The sequence below is a fragment of the Sebastes umbrosus genome, chromosome 4, assembly GCF_015220745.1.
Source record: "Sebastes umbrosus isolate fSebUmb1 chromosome 4, fSebUmb1.pri, whole genome shotgun sequence".
NCBI classification, from domain to species: domain Eukaryota; kingdom Metazoa; phylum Chordata; class Actinopteri; order Perciformes; family Sebastidae; genus Sebastes; species Sebastes umbrosus.
The window spans coordinates 4,892,212-4,912,517 of record NC_051272.1 but is presented as its reverse complement, the minus strand read 5'-3'; the positions used below and the strand labels follow the sequence as shown (position 1 = coordinate 4,912,517).

The window sequence follows — 20,306 nt, the reverse complement described above, 5'->3', positions numbered from 1 at the left end:
TATCGCGAGACTAGCTGCCCGACGACCTATCCTAACCTTAGCTATTCGAGGTCAAGGCCTAAACGTATACATCTCGCGAGAGTTTCCCCAACTGGCGGGTTCCCTTCTAGAAAACTATTAACTATTTCCAAAGAACTCTGAGCAACTTGCCATGGCAACCAGTGAGACAGGAAGTCACTGCTCTCAGCCAAGGAATACTGTTGTAAGGCACATAACCACCTGTAAAAGAGAATTGCAGTTTTAATTCATGTTTTCCACACATTATAAAAGCGAAATATAATGTTAATAAGTGAGTTTTAGAGTTTCTGGTAGGTGGATTTTATATTTGAACAAAATCAGGATATGATTTCCCCTGTTTCCAGTCTTTATGCTAAGCTAAGCTAACTGGCTTCATATTTGAAGGGACACCATTTATATATATATATATATATATATATATAAATACATATATATACAGTATATATATAATATATATAAATATATATATTTATATTATATATATATTTATATATATATAATATATATATAATATATATATATTTATATTATATATTTATATTATATATTATATATTATATATATATTTATATTAATATTTATTTATACCATTTACATCATTCTGTATTGGCTACGTAGCCTATGTGTGCACATACATGACTCCGTTTTTTCTTTGCATCTTTGTTGATGCACTTACACAGAAATAGAAATAACAGCTAAGGACAAGGACAACAAAGCTGGACAAATAGGCTAAAGGTAAAGAATGGACAGAACTGTTATGTACACAAGTAGTGAAAGAATAGGTCTATATATACTATAAATATGATCTAAATACAGTATATATATAAAAAGCACCAACGACTAACAATTAAATACAAATAAAAGTAAGTTGTAAACTATACAAATAGTGCAAAGAAATAAATACTGAATGGATATACGTACGTGGATATGGATGATTGTGTAGGCTAGAGTAAGTCTCAGTTTAAGAAGTGCATTTACAAGCATGATTTTGTGACATAATTGCAAATTTTGACCGCCAATTGTGGTCAAATATGCAACTCCAGCGCACATATGAGACAGGACTTTTTAGGAAAATAGCAGTTACATTTTTGGAAACTAAAAATATTTGCATATTCACAGACTGTTTCCTTTTCAATGAGGGAGAATGGGTTAAGCATGCTTTTAAGAATTTATTTGTGTGAAAAAAAATATTAGACAAATGCATTTTATGTCTTAAAATGTGTCAGGAAGGGATCTTTGATATATTGCTTATCAGCCACTGTAGTCTATATTTAAGATATACTGTGCACTTCTATGCATTAGGTATACAGCTACATCACAACAGCACTCTTCAAACTATCACTGCACATCACTAATGCATGAAAGAAAGTGAGAGGAAATAACTAATAATAGGAGCGGGCCCTTCCGCGATAGTTGGTTGCAAGAATAGCAATTTAATTAGTGAAACTCTCGACTCATTCATCCCCCAGGCTACATTATAATCCAGTACACTTTACAGGAATAGCATGACATCATAGGAAACAGAAAATACCCAACCGTACAATAAAGTCTTTGTAATATGACCCACAAACACACTGCAGGTCTCCATAGAATATTATATAATATTATCTGCTATATATTTCAGCAGGGAAGTTAGTCCAAGTGCAGTCAGGAGATTGCACTTCCTGCAAGACTATTGATGGCCTTTCATTCATACCTTGATGTGTTTTTAATGAGGTTGTAAAAGTATCTGATGCAAAACAGGGAGAGAGTGTGTGTGAGAAGATTTCTCAATACTGTGTTAACCTTCGCATCATAGATATTGTGTTATAGTTAAAGAAGGAAAAGCCTTTTGAGTTTGGTGATTCATTTCTCTGACTTCAAGTGTTTTGGTAAGAAAAGGTCGGAAGTTATAGGTACATTCACATGCTGTTTATATTTTCTTTCCACAAAAAAAAAAGAGATCCCACAATAGGCGAACTGTAAATAATAAGGCGTGAGAAAGTCTGGCTTGCAAACTGAAGGGAAAAGGGAGCGGACAACAATAGACTTCCTGTCAAACTAGCTGACATCATGTCATTTGGGAAAATGTGATTGGTAAAGCCTTAGCACTGCCCACGTCATGTCAACCCTGACAACAAACAAAACGTCTTTGAATGCATCAAACATGCAAGAGATGCAAAAGCTGGAGAGGGAGATAAAGTTATTCATAGTCCAAGCAAATCAGGCTACTCCAAGATGATGTATAGTGTGTGGATGCCACTCCAGGCATCACATTATAAGTTTAAAGTGACTATTTATGCAAAGGCTACATGGAAATCCCATTTAACTTGTTTTTTATGAAGAATCACAAATGTACTGAGCAAAACATTGTGGAGGGTATTGTGTATAAGAATTTGCAAGTTTTAATGCCTCTTAAAGGTACAGTGTGTAGGATTAGGAGGCATCTAGTGGTGTGGTTGCAGATTGCAACCGAGTAGGCCACCCCTCCGCTCACTCCTCCCTTTCCAAGACTGCAATAGCTGCAGAGTGCAAAACCATAGTAACACCATTTGCCTCGCTCAGAGGCCATCCTTACCACAATAACACTACTTTAGGAGCAATGGAAGTCAGACGGCACAGATGATTATCAATTTGCACTCTGCGGCTCACCTTACCGCAGTTTCACAAGCGCGTCTGAGAACTACGATGGCTTTCAGGTCATGTAAAAACGTGAAAGGCTCTCTCTTGATTTGTCCATTCTGGGCTACTGTAGAAACATGGTGGAGCAACATGGTGGACTCCGTGAAGAGGACCCGCTCCCTATGTAGATATGAAGGACTCATTCTAAGCTAATGAAAACAAAACGATTCTTAGTTTCTGCTGATTATTCACTCATGAAAACAAATAGTTTTGAATATCATATTCTATTTCTGCTAATAAATCCCCTGAAATGCTACACACTGTTCATTTAATGAAGAGGAATTTACATCCCACAGTTACACACACATTACTGACCGACATGGTGAAGGTTGATGCTGAGGATTTTTAGAATAAAGAAGTTTACATTTGTCTTACACAAAAGACACAAAAATATATTGTGGCAGCGTGAAGAAGGCTTTAAACCTGCATTAAGGAAGATATTATTTACAGATAATATTATTTGCTTCCTTGCCAAGAGTTAGATGAGAAGATCAATACAACTCTTGTGTCTGCACTTTTAAATGTAGCCTAAAGCTATAGCTGGATAGCTTAGCTTAGCACAAAGACTGGAATCAGGGGGAAACAGCTAGCCTGGCTCTGTCTGAGAGTAACAAAAATCTGACAACAGGCACCTCTAAAGCTCACTAATGAATAAAAAACAGATTATGGTTATAGAGATTTTACTTTGGTTACAGAATAAACAAACAAGATATGTTAATATAATGTTAATTTATAAGCTTTAGAGGTAGTGGTATAGGTGGCCATGTTGTTGCCATGTTAGCTGTTTCGCCGTTTCCAGTCTTTGTTGCCGTTAACTTGCTGCAGCTATGACAGTGGTTTCATTTTTTACCTGCATCTTACTTCATTTTTTTCAGACATTAAAGCCAAGAATATTTTCACCAACCACATAGGCTAAACATCATACAGCTACAGGTGCTGGAGAGTTTCAGAAGAAACACAAATCGGCCTCTTTAGATGGCTTGCGACAGGGTTTTCATAGAGATCAGAGAGGCTTACAGTAACCAACACTATATGTGTGCGTGTGTGTGTGTGTGTGTGTGTGTGTGTGTGTACATGTACGTGTGGGGGACTGAGCGTGCTCTGAAAAGTGTAACTGTGGACCGGCAGGTGCTCAGTTCCTGGAAAGTGATCGGTGCTGCTGACTAATAGCTGACATCTTGCAGTAACCACATGCCTGACTCTGCTCTCTTTGACAAGCCTCTCGGTTTAGTGGTGACTGAATGTGAAAGAAAAAACATCCGACTGTACTCGATGAAATGCATTTGTTAATACATCTTGTTCTCAAATACTATAAGTCTGGAGGAGTCAAATCCTTTTCGCAGAAATTTGTATTTCCACACATTTTGACCACAGATGCAATGAAACTATGGAAGATTATAAAACCACGTCATATTGTGCTTCCAAAGGAATATCTACTACTTCAAATCTGATTCATCACAAACCACATCAACACTGTTATAACCTATATGCTCTTTCTTATTGTCGACATTTAAATGCAAAGCAATTAAATAAATACCATATAGTTATCAACTATTACTGTTCAGATCAGTCGGAGATGTTTGATGCTTTCCAGGAGTTATCGCGTGATCACATATTGTAATTGTGGTTTACTGAGTTTCCTTCAGCAGCATTGTGCACCTTCCTCTACTTCAGTCAGTCCTACGTTTCCCAGAATAAGTTACAACAATCCCCCACAAACGAGTGGTGAACGTGTTATTTTCACCTGTTGATGTTCCGTGTAGGTGGTGAGAGCAATAGTGATACCATCGCAAGAGCAAGAAAGGGAGAAAACAAGATTTTTTTTTTTTTTTCCAGTGTAGAAGAAGTGAGTAGTGGCACGAACACAAGACACAGCATGTCTTTTAGCTGTGGTGCATGCCTGTCTAGTGAAACTGCAAGATAACTCTACAATTTGATTCGACATTTAAGTTAATGTTTCTAGAAAGATGCATGACTCTGATTCTAAGGGTCAAACACAAAATGCTTCACTGTTTAACCAGCTTAAACTTTGACATTCCCTTGATAGAAGTGTATTCTTAATTGTATGTCTTGTTATCTGTAATTGGGTCACAAAACTTATCTCCAAATGACGAACTGAGCCCCAAAAAGTATATTAAAATGCCATGAATTTAGATTTAGAGTTTACAGCCCAGCTAGTGGCTCAGAAATTGAATATAATATTAATAACTATGTTTTCATTAGTGTATAATCACCTGAATTTAAGAATCGTGTTTTCGTTAGCTTAGAATGAGTCCGCCATGTTGCTCCGCCATGTTTCTACAGTAGCCCAGAATGGACAAACCAAACACTGGCTCTAGAGAGAGCCTTTCGCGTTTTTAGGTTACCTGAAGGCCACCGTAGTTCTCCGACACGCTTGTGAAACTGCGATAACGTGAGCCGCAGAGTGTAAAACCGTGGTACCGCCAGCCGCCGTCTGACTTCCGTTTCTCCTAAAGTAGTATTATTATGGTAAGGATGGCCTCTGAGCGAGGTGAACAGCGTTACCACGGTTTTGCACTCGGCGGCTCACGTTAATGCAGTCTTGGAAAGGGAGGAGTGAGCGGAGGGGACCTCAGTTGGTTGCAATCTGCAATCACACCACTAGATGCCACCAAAGCCTACACACTGTACCTTTAAATAAAAGTACAGTTGAGGTGTAAGGGAAGGGATTGTCTGTTTATAATGTGATGATGGTACTAGATAAAAGTTAAAGGATCACTAAAGTGATTACAATTCATCCTGAGGGGATGCCTGGAATCCGGCCTTCAGCTTCCTAGCCGATGCTGTCAGAGGTGAAGTCGGGAAAGCTGTGGAATTCACCTTCTGATTCACAGCCAGTGTTGTCAGAAGCATAGTCATGAAGTTAAGCCTTCAACTATTAATTCCCAACAGACAGAGACAGAAAAAGACACTCCGGACACCTGCCAAGGTATAAGTATCCTAACCTGAACTTCATTCATAATCTCTCTCTTCGCATTTGCAAATGTGATCCTTATTTATTGCAATAAAACTCTGAACTCTAAAAGGACAAGCATCGCGCTTTGTGAATTCATCTTCAAAGTGCCATCACAGATAGTTCCTTTAAAGTTACCATAACGACCTCACCTACCTTTAAAGTCATATTACTAATCATTCGCATATAGATATATACAGTATATAGTATATTATAGGTGGACACAAATTGCACTTTCAGTTGAAACCACAAACAACTTTACTACAAAACTATTCTCACTAAAAACAGGACAACAAAAAGGAAGAACATCAGGTTGCCTCCCTTCCTAAGACAAACCATTTCACAGCCCAGATCTGATAACCTGAGGCGATGATCTGAGGTGTTCTCTCTCAGAGGATGTGTTGGCACAGGTCGACGAATACTAAGTTCACAACCCTGCCAGACACTTTCACGTCTTTTCCTGTTGATAGTTTCCGCCCAGCTCTTCACAGTTAAGGGAGGAGAGATGCTCACCAATTCTGCTGATGAAAGCTGGTATCAGCAGCGTGAGTCACATCTTACCATATACTGGAACATCAGCGACTTGCTGTTATATTGACACAGTATGTACAGTCAGGTCTGAGGTGTTGCAAAGGATCTGAAAATCACATTTAAAGAATTTTCTTAACTTCCACTTAACGTTAAAACTTTGTTTTTCCCAACCTAATTTTATATATATCAAGCTTTGCTTTATCACAGAACCACCATTTTCAACAGTTAATGGACTAAATTTAAATGTTAATTCTCTAAAATGTATATATTTGTAATTGGTTTAATTAAAAAAAGGTGAAGAACAATAAGAGTGTTACAAATTTCAACTATTTTCTTGAAGTCTAATTAAAACAAATCCCATATTAAATGTCTCTCGAGTATTGAACCGATTCTGAAACAGACCGTTCAAAAAAACACAGTGGGAACACAATGCACGGTGCAATAAAAAACATTTATTTAGAAACATACACTTTAAAACATCTTCTAAGGTATTTGAAATTTAACATTAAATTGTAAAAGTTCATGTCACTGCTGCTGCTTAGCATGATCGCAACTCACAGGGTCTGACCAGTCTGCAACACCTCACCTTCCAAAACACTGAGTGCAACTCTCTGTTTCCATTGCTCAAACTAATTTTTCTGTATTTTTTTGGTGGGTATACATCGATGATCGTTGTAGAAAGTCTGCAAACAACCAACAACAGTAAGGATGTTTCTTATGTAAGATCCGCTTTAAGTGCAGAGCAGCAAAATAACACTTCACCACAACATTTACCATGCTGCACTTTGCAGTGTATATTGCATAAGAAACCTCTCGTCCTATTTTTTGCTTGTGTGTGACTACCTATGGTGTTATGAAAGGGAGCTGCATAACAGCCCGCGACGAAGTAATTACAGTGGCTGAATACGGTGCAATTACTCTCAAAGAACCTGATCTGTTTCAGAGTTCTGCAACAGGTACGAGATGTAAATGGCAGAGTTTAAAAACACATATACAGCATATATCTCTGCTAATCTGCACTCTGAGGGCGTCCTGAGCAGTGCCGGATTAGAATTAGCCATGCTCTGCAATTGGTCAGACCTGCAAAAACCATTCAGCAGACATTCTAAAGAGCCATATGTGGGCCGCCACCACGCAGAAACACTGAGTTAGCAATTTGCATGTCGTTAAGCCTCCCACTCAGTTCTCCATGTGCGCTTCCCTTATTGGCGTTTGATTGAAAAAGTTCACAGTGTCCCCGTCCTCCTGGCCTGGTGTGGACAGGTACTCTAACTCGTAGCCTCCACTCCTGTTGGCCGGGCGGACTTCAGTTGATGTTTTTTTGTGTTCCAGGATCTGCTGCAGCTGGTGGCTGGCGTACTCAGGCTTGGTGGTGAGGGGTCCTACGGGGACCTCGATGCCCAGGATGTCGGTGACCATGTAGGGGCGGAGCCAGCCCACCAGAGGGGTGCTGCCGGGGGTGTAGTGGGTCTGCCGGTGGTAGAAGAGCAGACCGTCCACCTGCAGCCACAAACTCAGAATTAAACCAATCATAGCCCGATGAGAAGCAAACAAAATGTTGTTCTGTTTGTGTTTCAGAAAATGATAATGAATTATCTCCAAAATACACCTCTTATTTTTGACATTTATCTGACTCTAAGGCCCCTATCTACAACCAGCGCAAACTGGCGACTGTCTTTGCTAGTTTCAGACCGACGCATATCAAGGCCAGCTCCCACGTTTTGTAAGCATTGCTATCTTGAGGCAGCAGAAAGCGACTGCGCCATTGACCAACAAAAACCTGGTCAATGGTGCAGTGCCCGTTTGTGGCATGCCCGTTCAGAGCCCGTGGCCATTCAGAACACATGCCCGTTTGGAGCGTGCCGATAGCTTAGCTCCAGTGCTGTACACTGTTTGCTTGTTTATCCAACTGCTCGCTTCTCCGCCATTTAAATAGCAATGCGCCAATGTGCAGGTGCACCTGGCTGTTAATGGGAATGGGAGATGACACTGAGTGGTTTGATTCATGTTATGCCCAAAACACTCCTATGATTAATTAAGAGATGAAATACAACCCCTTTGCCCCTTGCACCTTACTTTGCGCCCAGATTATGCGCCGTTTAACTAGCAAAAGTGGAGTTGAGCACTGCTTAAATGCACTTGTGCCATGCACTATAGATCATATAAATAGGGCCCTAACACTACTAGCGATGTGCAGAAGTATCAGCAGAGGATGGTTGAAGGACAAGAGAACTTTTCTTACGCCGAAGCTGTACTCAGCTGCCAGGGCTTTCTGAATCGGCTCCGCTGTGCAGTCCGTGCTTTGGAGGCTCACAAACCGGAACTGTTGGACCAAACAAAAACCAGAACACCACGTTGTTAGATCCAAACACAATTTGTCTTCTTGTCAAATGTGAGAAATTGCTCTCCGATGTTGAGTTTACTCTACAAGGACTAAGCCTGATTTAGCTCCTACTGGGCTGTACCGCACAAACAGTGAAGATTAAGAGGTGGAACATGAACTCAAAGTTCACTCTGGGCTTCCTCAAAGCCCCGTAATCGTCAAGATTTGTGTGAAATAATCACTTTAGTGCACAATTAGTACAATAGAGGGTATTGGAAGTTTTCCTTTAAATTTCCTTTGTCTTTGTTTCCCCTGAGGAGGTTCAAGTTCAGGACTTTATTTCTACCATATGTGGAAATAAGGTGCAGCAAGGCATAAAGCACAACAAACAACATGCAGAAAACCTCAGATTGAATAAACATGTTGCAGCGGCTCAAATAACAACACTGAGCACTGAGGACTGGGAAGGACAAAATGGGGCATGAAGCGGAGAGGCAGTATTCCAGTTACTCACAGGGTTGCGTTTGGCGATTTCTGATAGGCCGTCCGTCTCCTGGACTTTGGACTGGAGCCAGTAGAAACGGAACTCAGTCTGTTGATGAGAAAACAAGTACTGTAAACAAAAACCTCCTTTTTCGAATCCCGAGCCAATGAGATGGGCAACGTGGCAAAAAAAGCACATCTGTGGCCCAGACTTTGCTACTTAAGCAATTAGACGAGCATTCCTGGATCGCTGCAGGATTAGAAGCCAGTCTTACCGGGCAGTCGTAGACCGGGTGGCCTCTCCAGCACATGACGTCCAGGATGTAGTACGTTCTGTCCACCTCGCTGTAAATGCAGTCCAGGATCGTGTAGTCTGGTCATGGGCCATTGATGGATATACAGAATACACTATTATGAAACGTAGTCACAATCACTTATTATCTCAACTATTATTTACTAAATAAAAAGACTTTTACAACCTCATAGTACAACATGACCTCAACATACTGTATATACTGTACAAGCAGGCCCGCCCATAAGAGGGGAAAAGGGGAAAGCTTTCTGGGACCCAGCTGCTGGAGCGGGGGGGCATGGAGGACAGCAATAATCATATTCATCCTAAATATATGCAATGATTTTAATGAAAGGGGTTTGATAGAATTATTGATTGATATAATGGCACAAAAGTTCTGATATATTCGGTTAGTCTAAATCAGTTTTAGGTCCTATGTATTGTTTTTGAACAAGATTTAACCAGAAGGCTTAAAAAAAAGCATGTTTACGAGTCGAAAAACAGCAAAAGACAAAACTGTATAACAATATCAACTATTTTAGAGGTGTTTCAGTTGGATCTCTGCTCTAATTGACCCCATTAATATTCAGTTTTTCCCTTTTATTGCCCCTTACGTAGCTTTAAGGACGTTTATCAGAAATTTATATTTTTGGTTTGTTTTCTGTTTAGTTTGGTTCGGTTTCACAGTGCACAAATTAACGTAGACCAAACAAAAAATTAATTTGCTGAGAGGCGTGTATGAAGGAGCGAATTTATCTTTTTTGTCACGAGAGCTGCCACTTCTATGCAGGGAATTGCAGACTTTTATATATTGCTGTCAAAGTGTTTTCACTGATTTAGCATTACTGGGCCCACAAATTTATCTCGAATGACTTTATAAACGTCACTATTTTTGTGGACTTTATTTAGCATATTCTGTATGCTCTCGTCGGCCCAGATGTCAAGTAAACATCGGACTTCTGCAGAAGTCCAGGTCAGTCCTCTCCCACTCATGTCAACCTGTTGTTTACCTGTGTCCATCTCAACAAATGCCCACACAGGCAGCCTGCGTTTTTGTTCGCTTGGAAACAGTCTGAGACCACCTCTTGCAAAACGGTCTTGGATTGGTTCTTTTGGTACACACCAGAGTTCGATTACTGCGCTCACAACCGCCCAAACGAACTGCATTAGAGTTTGATTAAAACAGACTAAATTTTGGCTTGTGAAAGCACCCTTAAAAAACTTGTCTGTGATTATTACATTTAAAACCTAAGTTGGGAGTTCTTTCAATGTTGTTTCGTCAATGCGCTACATTTTAGCTTGAACATAACCTGAAACGGAAATAAACTTACGGGTGACTGGGAGCCGACGGGGGAACCTTCTGTTGGTGGAACACTTTCCTGTGTTGCTAAAATGCCTGATTGGTCTATACTATAGTTAAGCACCGCGCTGCACATACAACAGGCCCACCTACCTTTTCCCATGGCTGAGTTGTGTCGGTTCCCACCGGGCAGCAGGGAGGGGAAACGGTTCACACAGTAGCCGCTTTTAGTGTACGCTGCAGTGGAGCCCTTCACGAGGAGAAAAGTCAAAAACAGAGACGATACATGAGCGATGAGACAACTTGTTACCACAACGTCAGCTACTCTGTCATTTAAACTGATGAACTGAGTTTGAAATGTCTTGTACATGTGTTTATGTTATTGGTTATAAATATGAGACAAAAACATCTTAACCAAGAGCAGCATATTCAAAACACTCTCCTTCATAAACTACCATTTCAACGTTAATATGACCCTGAACGTAACTTAGCCCTTTCAGATGCTATCCATTTTGGGGAGCTCTGATCGATAGCCTATAGTTCATTTTCAGCTAAAGGAAAATGGGAGAATGTTGAAATAATTTTCCAGGACAATGCAAGATTTTCCAGGAAATTTTAATTTTTCTCTCATTTTCCATGTGTTTTAAATGACTGGAAAGCTGGTCAACGGTTTCCCGGGTTTTCCGGGACGCGTGGGAACCCTATGTATTATAATTGCTGGGGTCATGAGAATAATGGGACCTACAGATCGGAGATTTTTAGTGTAGGTGGTCCCAACAGTCATCAAACCCTTAACTCGTGGCACTAGTGCCTAAAGTTCCCACAGAGCTGCGCACGAACTTTGGAGAAGATAAAAGTGTCACATTAAGTAACTCAGACAAATATATGAGAATAAACTACCGAGCAGATGAAACCTGGCTCGTTCACTTTTTTCTTCCAGCAACGGAAAATATCTGTTGTTTCTGTTTGGTAAAGAGCGCTGCGTCATGGCGTTTCAAAGATTCGTCATCAGTGGAGTCAAGATCTGAAATACTGAGTGAGGGAACAGGTGACAGTCATTATGATAATATAAATGGTTGCATCACAGGGTGTGGAGTGACACTAGCTCAACAAAGGTTTGTGTGTGCTGCGAGAGGAAAACTGTAGCCTCGGGCCAGTATGACAGGACAGGCATGTTGTACCAGAGCTACCAGTAATCTAATGCTGATAAAAAAACATTTTCAAGCCTTTTCATTACTCATAAACCACAGAACTGATACAATACGTGGTAAATGAGGCAATCGGTTTACATTTCACACTACCACAGAAAGACACATGCGATGTTGTAAGAAGGTAAACTGGAAAAACCCCAAAGTTCTAACAACTAGTTCACTTTTTTAACAAGAAGCTATGGACAGCTAATTTCACTTCTTATAATTTATGTCTTGATGATGATTTTGAAAAAGGAAAATGGTTTTACAAGGGGGTTGTTTGTTGAATCATGAGAAACCTGTCAGTCAAATTAAACACACACAGAGCCCTGGTGACTGACCATCGACCAAGTTTGGATTTTTTCCAACATCTGACCAGACGGCAGCAGGTAAATCCAAACTCCAAACTCCCAATTTTATGTAGATAACAGGTTCCAAAGGCTGAGTAATCAAGGATGTGATGATGGACTGATTAATTTAAAAATGTTCTAGTTTCGCAGATGTGATGATTTACTGTTTTTCTTTGTCCAATATGATCTTAAAAGGGACAGTGTGTAGGATATAGCGGCATCTAGTGGTGTGGTTGCAGGTTGCAACCACCTGAGTACCCCTCCGCTCACTCCTCCCTTTCCAATACTGCAGTAACGTGAGCCGCCGAGTGCAAAACCGCGGTAACGCCGTTCGCCTCGCTCAGAGGCCATCCTTACCATAATAACACAACTTTAGATGCAAAGGAAGTCAGATGGCGGCTGGCGGTACCACGGTTTTGCACTCTGCGGCTTTTCAAAAGTGCGTCGGAAAACTACGGTGACCATCAGGTAACGTAAAAACACAAAAGGCTCTCTCTAGAGCCAGTGTTTGGTTTGTCCGTTCTGGGCTACTGTAGAAACATGGCGGAGCAACATGGCAGACTCTGTGAAGAGGACCTACTCCCTACTTAGATATGAGGGACTCATTCTAAGTTATTGAAAACACAGGTGATTTCAGGTGATTATACACTAATAAAAACATAGTTATGAATATGATATTCCATTTCTGCAAATAAATCCCCCGAAATATTACACATTATTCCTTTAAGTTCTATATTGTTAGTCAGACAAAACAAGTAAATTGGAGAAATTGCTGTGGCCTCTGAGAAAAAATGAATGCCATTTCATTGACTAAATGATTAAATCAAAAAAATCAGTAGTTGCAGCTCTCATCCTGCTGCGGGCTCGACAGGGACAGTTGTAAGAACAGACAGAGCGAAGTTCAAAGAAATTACGGCACAATTGTTTTATTAATACTTTATAATTACTATTTAACTTTTATACCATGAAGTTTCCAAGCAGCCCAGCTGCAAATGGGAGCCACTGCTATATTTACTAAAGCTTTAAAACCTTTGGTTGCTGGTCTGTTGGTGAAATGCACTACAGAGTAGAAGAGAGTTGAAACAATATTACACAAATTAAAACCTTCATGTGCCTCTTTTCACCAGGGGCCTTATCAGCATAGAGGCAGACTACTGATCTGATGATCTTTCTTTTTGTTCCTGTATTACAGTCTAATGACATAATTCATGTCTACGTGAGCATGATGAGAACTTCACTTATTTCCAAATAAATGAGACACAATATGGCTCAATACAGCCGTCGTTACAACATTTGTGTTGCTTGTGTGTCTGACACAACTTCTTGTTTTCAGTTTTCTCAACATTTCTTCGGTGTCGAGGTCAAACCCATTTTTCTTTTTTGCATTATATTCTTGTAGTCATGTTGCATACTTATGTTCTTAAGTGTTTCAAACAATCATATGCCAGTGGCTATATATATATATATATATATATATATATATATATATATATATATATATATATATATATATATGCAGCTGTATTATTTTGTTTTGATAAAACTGCCTCCCATAGCAACTCAGACTCAAACTTCTGCTAATTTTATGATTCACTATGAACGCACATCTTTACAGTATCCTAATGAAATCACTTCCTGCTTACTGCTTTCTCTGTCACAGGCTCAGGAAAGATCTTCCCACATTACTCATTTTGGGAAGGTTTGCCCAGACAAGGTGGCTCATCTTACTCACATGCACAACTCACCTCGATCTCCCCGATACCGGGAATGCAAGGTTGAATTTACTAGCAATAAATGCAAAGTACAAAAATCCTCTCAAAATATTGATTCAGTACAGTCGTGACAGTGCATTTAAATTAGAAAAGATCCTGACTGCTGTTGTTCATGTTCAGCAAGTCATAATGTAATAACTGTGCATAATGTAATTATGTAAAAGTAATAAAATATCATGTAATAATCAGAAAACCATGAGTGCATAATGCAGGGTTTCCACCGGAAGAGTCATCAGGCCCGGCGGCAACTAAAGGTCAGCCCAGCTTAAGTGAACCTGGGCCGAAGTTGTCTCTAAATTCGTATGATTTTATCGACTAAACGATTCGTGGATTTTATTATCAGATCTGTGAAAATGAGTTTCTCCCCAAATCTTATATTTACCAGAGATGTGCTCACAAGTTTCTTGGAAATGAGTCATTCAGCATGAAAAAAAAGCATAAAAAGAAACTAATCAACTAAAGAAAGAGGTGGGAGGGGGGGGGGGGGCAGCCCTCTGAGGAGTTGTAGCATTTACTCGCAGACGGCCTAAACTGTAGACACACTGCACTGCTATGCTCACAGCTCCATTTGGTCTCGAGGACATTTTCAACAATCGGTTTCAAACTGATGAAGCCTCTTGGATGTGAGACAAAACTCAGGACTACAAGTAGAGTGACCTGGACAAATGAGAACCTTTACAGAGATGATGCTAAATTTAATACACTGGGTTATTCTTAGCATGTGAAATAATTGTTCAATACATAATTATTACAGTCACTTTAAAAATAATTATGTATAAATAATATAATATATAATTACTATCTCCACTCGTGTTATGTAGAACTAGAAGGGTTCCTATGTTTTAAGGAGAGTACTCTTTTTTCGGAATTGTTTACACTAAACGCTGAATTTATTACATTTTTCAATATTTTTTTTGCTTAGTTTATAATGTAATCATTTTCTTAGAATGTAATAACTTATTAAATTATGCACAAAACGGTTTTCTTACATTATGTGCCGATTATAACATTATGAGCTTTGATTGCATTTAAATTATCAAATTATGTGCAGTTATTATATTATGAATTGCTACATTCATGTTAATCAAATTTTCAGAGTGGTAAGACTTTCAATCAGGGCTGGAGGAAGATCACACATCAAAGACAGCAGAGATGGAAACTAGTTCAAAAGCCAATAAGAAGCAGCAGTTCGCAGAATCTCAACTGTATTTGGTTGATAGATCTAGATGTGGTGAATTAGTGTGAAGAAAGAGCCTCTTCCTCGCTGAATAAAAAAAATTCAGAGACAGCAGTGAGACATCGTGTGAAACAACAGAAAAGCAGTGACAGGTTCTCTTACCTTGGAGGCAACAATGAGAGATCTTTTCCCCACAGGACAGACCACCATCAGCCAGTCAGTGTCCAGTTCTGATGGCACATCCACCAGCCACTCTGACAGCATGAGCTGAGGAGGAAGACGAACTTTGTTAACAAACTCAGCATTTCATCTTCATCAACACTGTATTTAAGAGTCCAAAAATGATGATCACAAGTCTGATGGCATTCAACCACCTTGTCGGGCTGTCATTCTACAAACTCATGCGCCCTCTGCTGGCCAAGATGAGGAATACAACAGAAAAAGTACATGGCCTAATGTATCTCTGGGTAATAACACATCAAACACTGACCTGGTTGGCATAATGTTTTGGCAGCTTCCTCCTCTCAATCTCCATCCCTTCTTCCTCCTCCTCCTCTTCTGTGCGACCATCTTTCTCCCGTTCCCCCTCCTCTTTTTTCTCCATGTCCTCCTCTCCGTCGCTGTCTGCCCCCGTCCAGTCCCCATCAGCCAGACGCCGCGCATGGTTGACGTAGTTTAACCTTTTACTGAAATTAGAGATGGGGGAAAAAAAGGTTTGTTCAGATACGTGCACTGTGGCATTTTTTTTAGAGATGAAAACATCTGTGTAATTTAGCTGCACACAAAGCATGGTAGTCACTCAAAACATTCAAACATACATTTAAATTGCAGCCAGAAGTGACACCAGTGTATCTGCACACTCTGCATTCTTAAGTTGACCTATTCTGTCAAGCTGGAAGGAAGCCATCTTTAAAGGGTTTTCTAGAACTGAGCGTTACCGTGTCGAGGGCCGTGGTTACACTTTTTAATGTGACTTTTGTTATCTGATCATGCCAGGACGCATTAACTGTCAAGTCTGTACGCTTTAAGATCGTGTCTTGCTCGCCTTGGGATCCGATCAGCCAGACCACGTGACGAGGTGATCTGACAAGCATTGAGTTTGTATCTAAGTGAGGTGTGGACAGCATGTGGGCACAATACGGACAATTTATCAAACGTAGGTCTCTCATCATCTTCCCCCACACGGGAGTTCCTCTCCCGAGCGAGAGCAAAGGGAAGAGAGGAGGAAAACCGGGGCTGGAGCAGTGCTGAGACACATTCTGTGTGTTCCAACACTACCATACTATTTAGTACGCCAGAAAAAGATTTAGTATGTCTCAAATGAAGTAAAATACTCTGCTCAGTGGATATATGAGCAAGAGGGTCAAAGTTCAAGGCGCAATGTTGTGATGTAGTAGTATGTCCCAATTGTTTGCATACTGCATGCAACAATACGTACTTTGTAAGGGCAGCTGCAGTATGTACTAAAAGTAAAAAGTATGTGATTGTGAACATAGCCATTGTCTGAGTCGTGTTACGTTACTGCTGATGAAAAACCCAACCTTCCCTGATTTAGCTTCTCCAAAAATAAAAGCTTTTAGATAACTACAGTATATAACGAGGGACTTTTATTATGAAGAATTTATAGGAAAATGTGTTTATCACTAACATAGGAGAGTTTTGTTATCGTCAATTCTTCAATAAAACAAGTCTACGAATACTGCAGTGAGGAAGAGTAGGCAGCAAAAATAACAGGGTATTTTTATTGTGAAGAATTTATAGGAAATGAAAAGCGTTTATAAACCGTTTTACCGCCGCTCTTTTGACCATGAAATATATCTGAACACTAACCGATCAGGCAGGTCACATGAAGTGTCAAGTGTGGACACACATATGCAGACACAGTTGAATTCCAATCACAAAAGTCACATTGAAAAGACAAGTGTAACCACAACCTTTAATGTAGCGGACAACTGTTACTGCAGACGTAAGTATGCAGCTGCTGGAAACAATGAAAAGCAGAAGTGAATGGAAAAAGATTTCCAGTGGAATGCCTGTCTCCATTTAGTAGTAAAAAAAAGTGTTTGTGGTGCAATACAGAAGTAATGAGGGCAGATAATCATTATTTAATGTCTTAAGTAGAAGTAGTGACACGAGGATGGAGAAATTCTAGACCAGAAGGGACAGGTTTCAGACTGTAAACTAACAGTTAGAAACTCCAAGGTCATATCCTGAAATATAAGGACATTTACCTTTTCTGCAGCTCAAGGAAGCGCCGCCGTCGCTCGCTCTGCTCCAGCACGCTGTACTTGCTCTTGTACTGGGCCAGCCGAGGGTGGGGGGCGGCTGTGCTGTTGGGCTCCTTGGACACAGCGAAGCTGGCCGAGAGGGCTTGGGTCAGGTCATCCATGGGGACTCTGTTAAATCAATACAACAACGTAAGCTTATTTTCACCTCTATGTGAGAAAGTCATCTGCTTATATTGTGAGGAAAGGTAGGTGATGAATTTAGTTAAGTACCACTGTATCATGCAGGTCTGAAACTGAAAATAATGACATTATTAGTGCCACAGATCATTCATAATCTTTAGGAACAGCATTGACACTACTTTTGTGTGCTAGAACATTTGTAAACTCAGAAGAATTATGTAAGAAAATGAATAATATTAAATGGAATACAAGTGGGATGAGACAAATGATATTTCACTATAATAGTGATGCACCCATGCTGGCTGTATTATGTTCTTTTGTGATTCTGAGGCAAAGTGGTTTCCATCATTTACTGCAGACATTTTCTGTATTCTGGCAGTTCAGCCCTTTGTCAGTTAACATCTGTTTGACATTTGCATGATGGCACACATATTCATGTTGTTGTGCGTGTGCTCAAGTGACGCAGACTCGATGTGCTTTACACAGAGGGACTTTTCTCAACTGCCAAATAACTTTACCTTTTCACACTGAATATTATTGTTTATTGCTTTTAGAACGCTCATTTTTGCCCTTTTATATGTTTTTTTAAGCTTTAATCACACAGATGACCCATGTGTATAGGTTAGGGCCATATCTAACAGTTATTTTAATAATCTAATGATTATCTTTTATATTTGTCTTGTCTATAAAATGTCAGAAATAAATGGAAAAATTAAAAGTCCAAGTTGATGCCTTCAAATTGTTTGTTTTGCCAATATTGTAAAACTCAATTACATTCAATTTACAATCACTTGGTTACTTAATATAATTATAATAAAATTACTTAAAAAATAGGCTTATTGGTTATGAAAAGACACTGCCTGCTTATAGCAGTCTTTAGTAGGATACCATCATTATTATATTGTGATAGTAACATCACAGCTGCAGTAAGCATGTAAACACATTGGCTCCTCAAACTGAGTTCAGGCACAGTAGAAGAAGTAGAGGACTTCACATGGATAGTTAGTTTCGATGCTACATGAGGCTGAATTAATATTATGTAGTAACATTAGTTACTACAACACAATGTGACGTTATGTATCTGTACGTTTTACCCACATGGCTGTAATCTTAGCATATGTAACACAAACCTCTTCTCAAACAGATGATACAGATGTTTTTACAACATGATGCTACAGTTAGCCACACTTAGCAGCTAGCATCATGCTAACGCTGCTAGCATGCAGTAAGCCGGGTTTAGTAGTTAGCATCACTGATATTAAAGCGGTACGTTACTGGTTTGACTGCCTACTAACTACACATCACTATCAGACCCACAGTAACTAGTGGATACTAGGTTTGGTGTGATAATATCATGAATATAAACATTAGAGACATTAGATACCTTCAGGACATTCAGGAGGCTGCTGCTGCTGTGACGTCACGCTCTCATCGTGTTTCCCACCAACGGAGACTTCTAGTTGGCCGACTAAATACAGAAAACTAACCCGGAGTTTCACACAGCAAACAGATCTGCAGAAATATACTGTGTTACTGGTGCACATAGGGGCTTTCTATTAAACCAGTCTTGTTTAACTAAGTGTGTTACATCTATAAGCTGCGATGAACTGTTGGGAGAGTGACTTTGTACAGAAGCGATGATATTGTGAAATATTAAATTTGCCCTGCATAGTTTAAAACCTGACCTTTAACCCAGGGCGAGGATGAGATGACACCACCTCAAACAGTTTTTCCTCCAAAACAAAATGAAATTCTCAGTTATTTCTTTGATACGTTGTTACGTCTTTGAGTCCTTGAAAAGCACTATATAAGTTGAAATTATATTATTATTATGTGTGTACAGTGGTGGAAGAAGTATTTTGATTTTTTACTTCAGTAAAAGTAGCAATACTACAGTGTAAAAATACTCTGTTACAAGTAAAAGTTGCAATACAGTGTAAAAATACTCAGTTACAAGTACAAGTAAAAGTAGCAATATACAGTGTGAAATATTCTGTTACAAGTAAAAGTTGCAATACTACAGTGTAACATATTTGGTTACAAATAAAAGTAGCAATACTACAGTGTAAAAATACTGTTATAAGTAAAAGTAGCAATACTACAGTGTGAAATATTTGGTTACAAATAAAAGTAGCAATACTAAGGTGTTAAAAATTCTCGGTTACAAGTAAAAGTAGCAGTACTACAATGTAAAAACACTTTGTTACAAGTAAAATTACCAATACTACAGTGTAAAATACTCTGTTACAAGTAAAAGTAACAACAATACAGTGTAAAAATACTCCGTTACAAGTAAAAGTAGCAGTACTACAATGTAAAAACACTTTGTTACAAGTAAAATTACCAATACTACAGTGTAAAATACTCTGTTACAAGTAAAAGTAACAACAATACAATGTAAAAATACTCCGTTACAAGTAAAAGTAGCAATACCACAGTGTAAAATACTCCGTTACAAGTAAAAGGAGCATTTCTACAATGTAAAAATACTCTTGGCACTTTATTCTATGTATTCCTTTATTCTTTTATCTTGTCTTGTTTTTATTCTTGTATTTATTGTTTTTATTTAAAATATTTTTATTCTCGTACTTTTATTGATCTTGCACCTCACCATATGCCATCTACTGTGTTCCCTCTGTTATTGATGACTGTATGTCATCAATAACAGTATGACATGTGTATATGTTTCGGTGGACTGTAGAAACTTAATTGCCCTTCGAAGATAAATAAAGCTATCTGCATCTGTATCTGTATCTGTAGCACATCATGCATCCTCATCTGAAGCCTGATCAGAGTGGATGTTGTGGATGTTGTGATGTGTGTTGCA

The 20,306-nt window shown here is 39.2% G+C and overlaps 2 protein-coding genes across 2 annotated transcripts in view; both read right to left on the bottom strand.

Moving 5' to 3' along the window:
* The window catches only part of ptpn9a (protein tyrosine phosphatase non-receptor type 9a), a 29,340-nt gene extending 29,251 nt beyond the window's left edge, over positions 1 to 89 (bottom strand). Inside the window, exon 1 of the mRNA XM_037767327.1 lies at positions 37 to 89. The gene's annotated coding sequence lies outside the window, so the exon portion shown is untranslated. The remainder of the gene's footprint in view (positions 1 to 36) is intronic.
* A 6,527-nt stretch (positions 90 to 6,616) lies between these two features.
* Positions 6,617 to 19,021, bottom strand: snupn (snurportin 1). The gene is made up of 9 exons (XM_037766823.1): positions 18,864 to 19,021; positions 17,303 to 17,467; positions 15,562 to 15,757; positions 15,234 to 15,338; positions 10,736 to 10,832; positions 9,266 to 9,363; positions 9,022 to 9,099; positions 8,427 to 8,507; positions 6,617 to 7,684 (listed from the first exon to the last, which is right to left on the bottom strand). Exons 2-9 carry the CDS (start codon positions 17,458 to 17,460, stop codon positions 7,364 to 7,366), a joined length of 1,134 nt encoding a protein of 377 aa, XP_037622751.1. The 5' UTR covers positions 17,461 to 17,467; positions 18,864 to 19,021; the 3' UTR covers positions 6,617 to 7,363.
* Between the last annotated feature and the right edge of the window lie 1,285 nt (positions 19,022 to 20,306).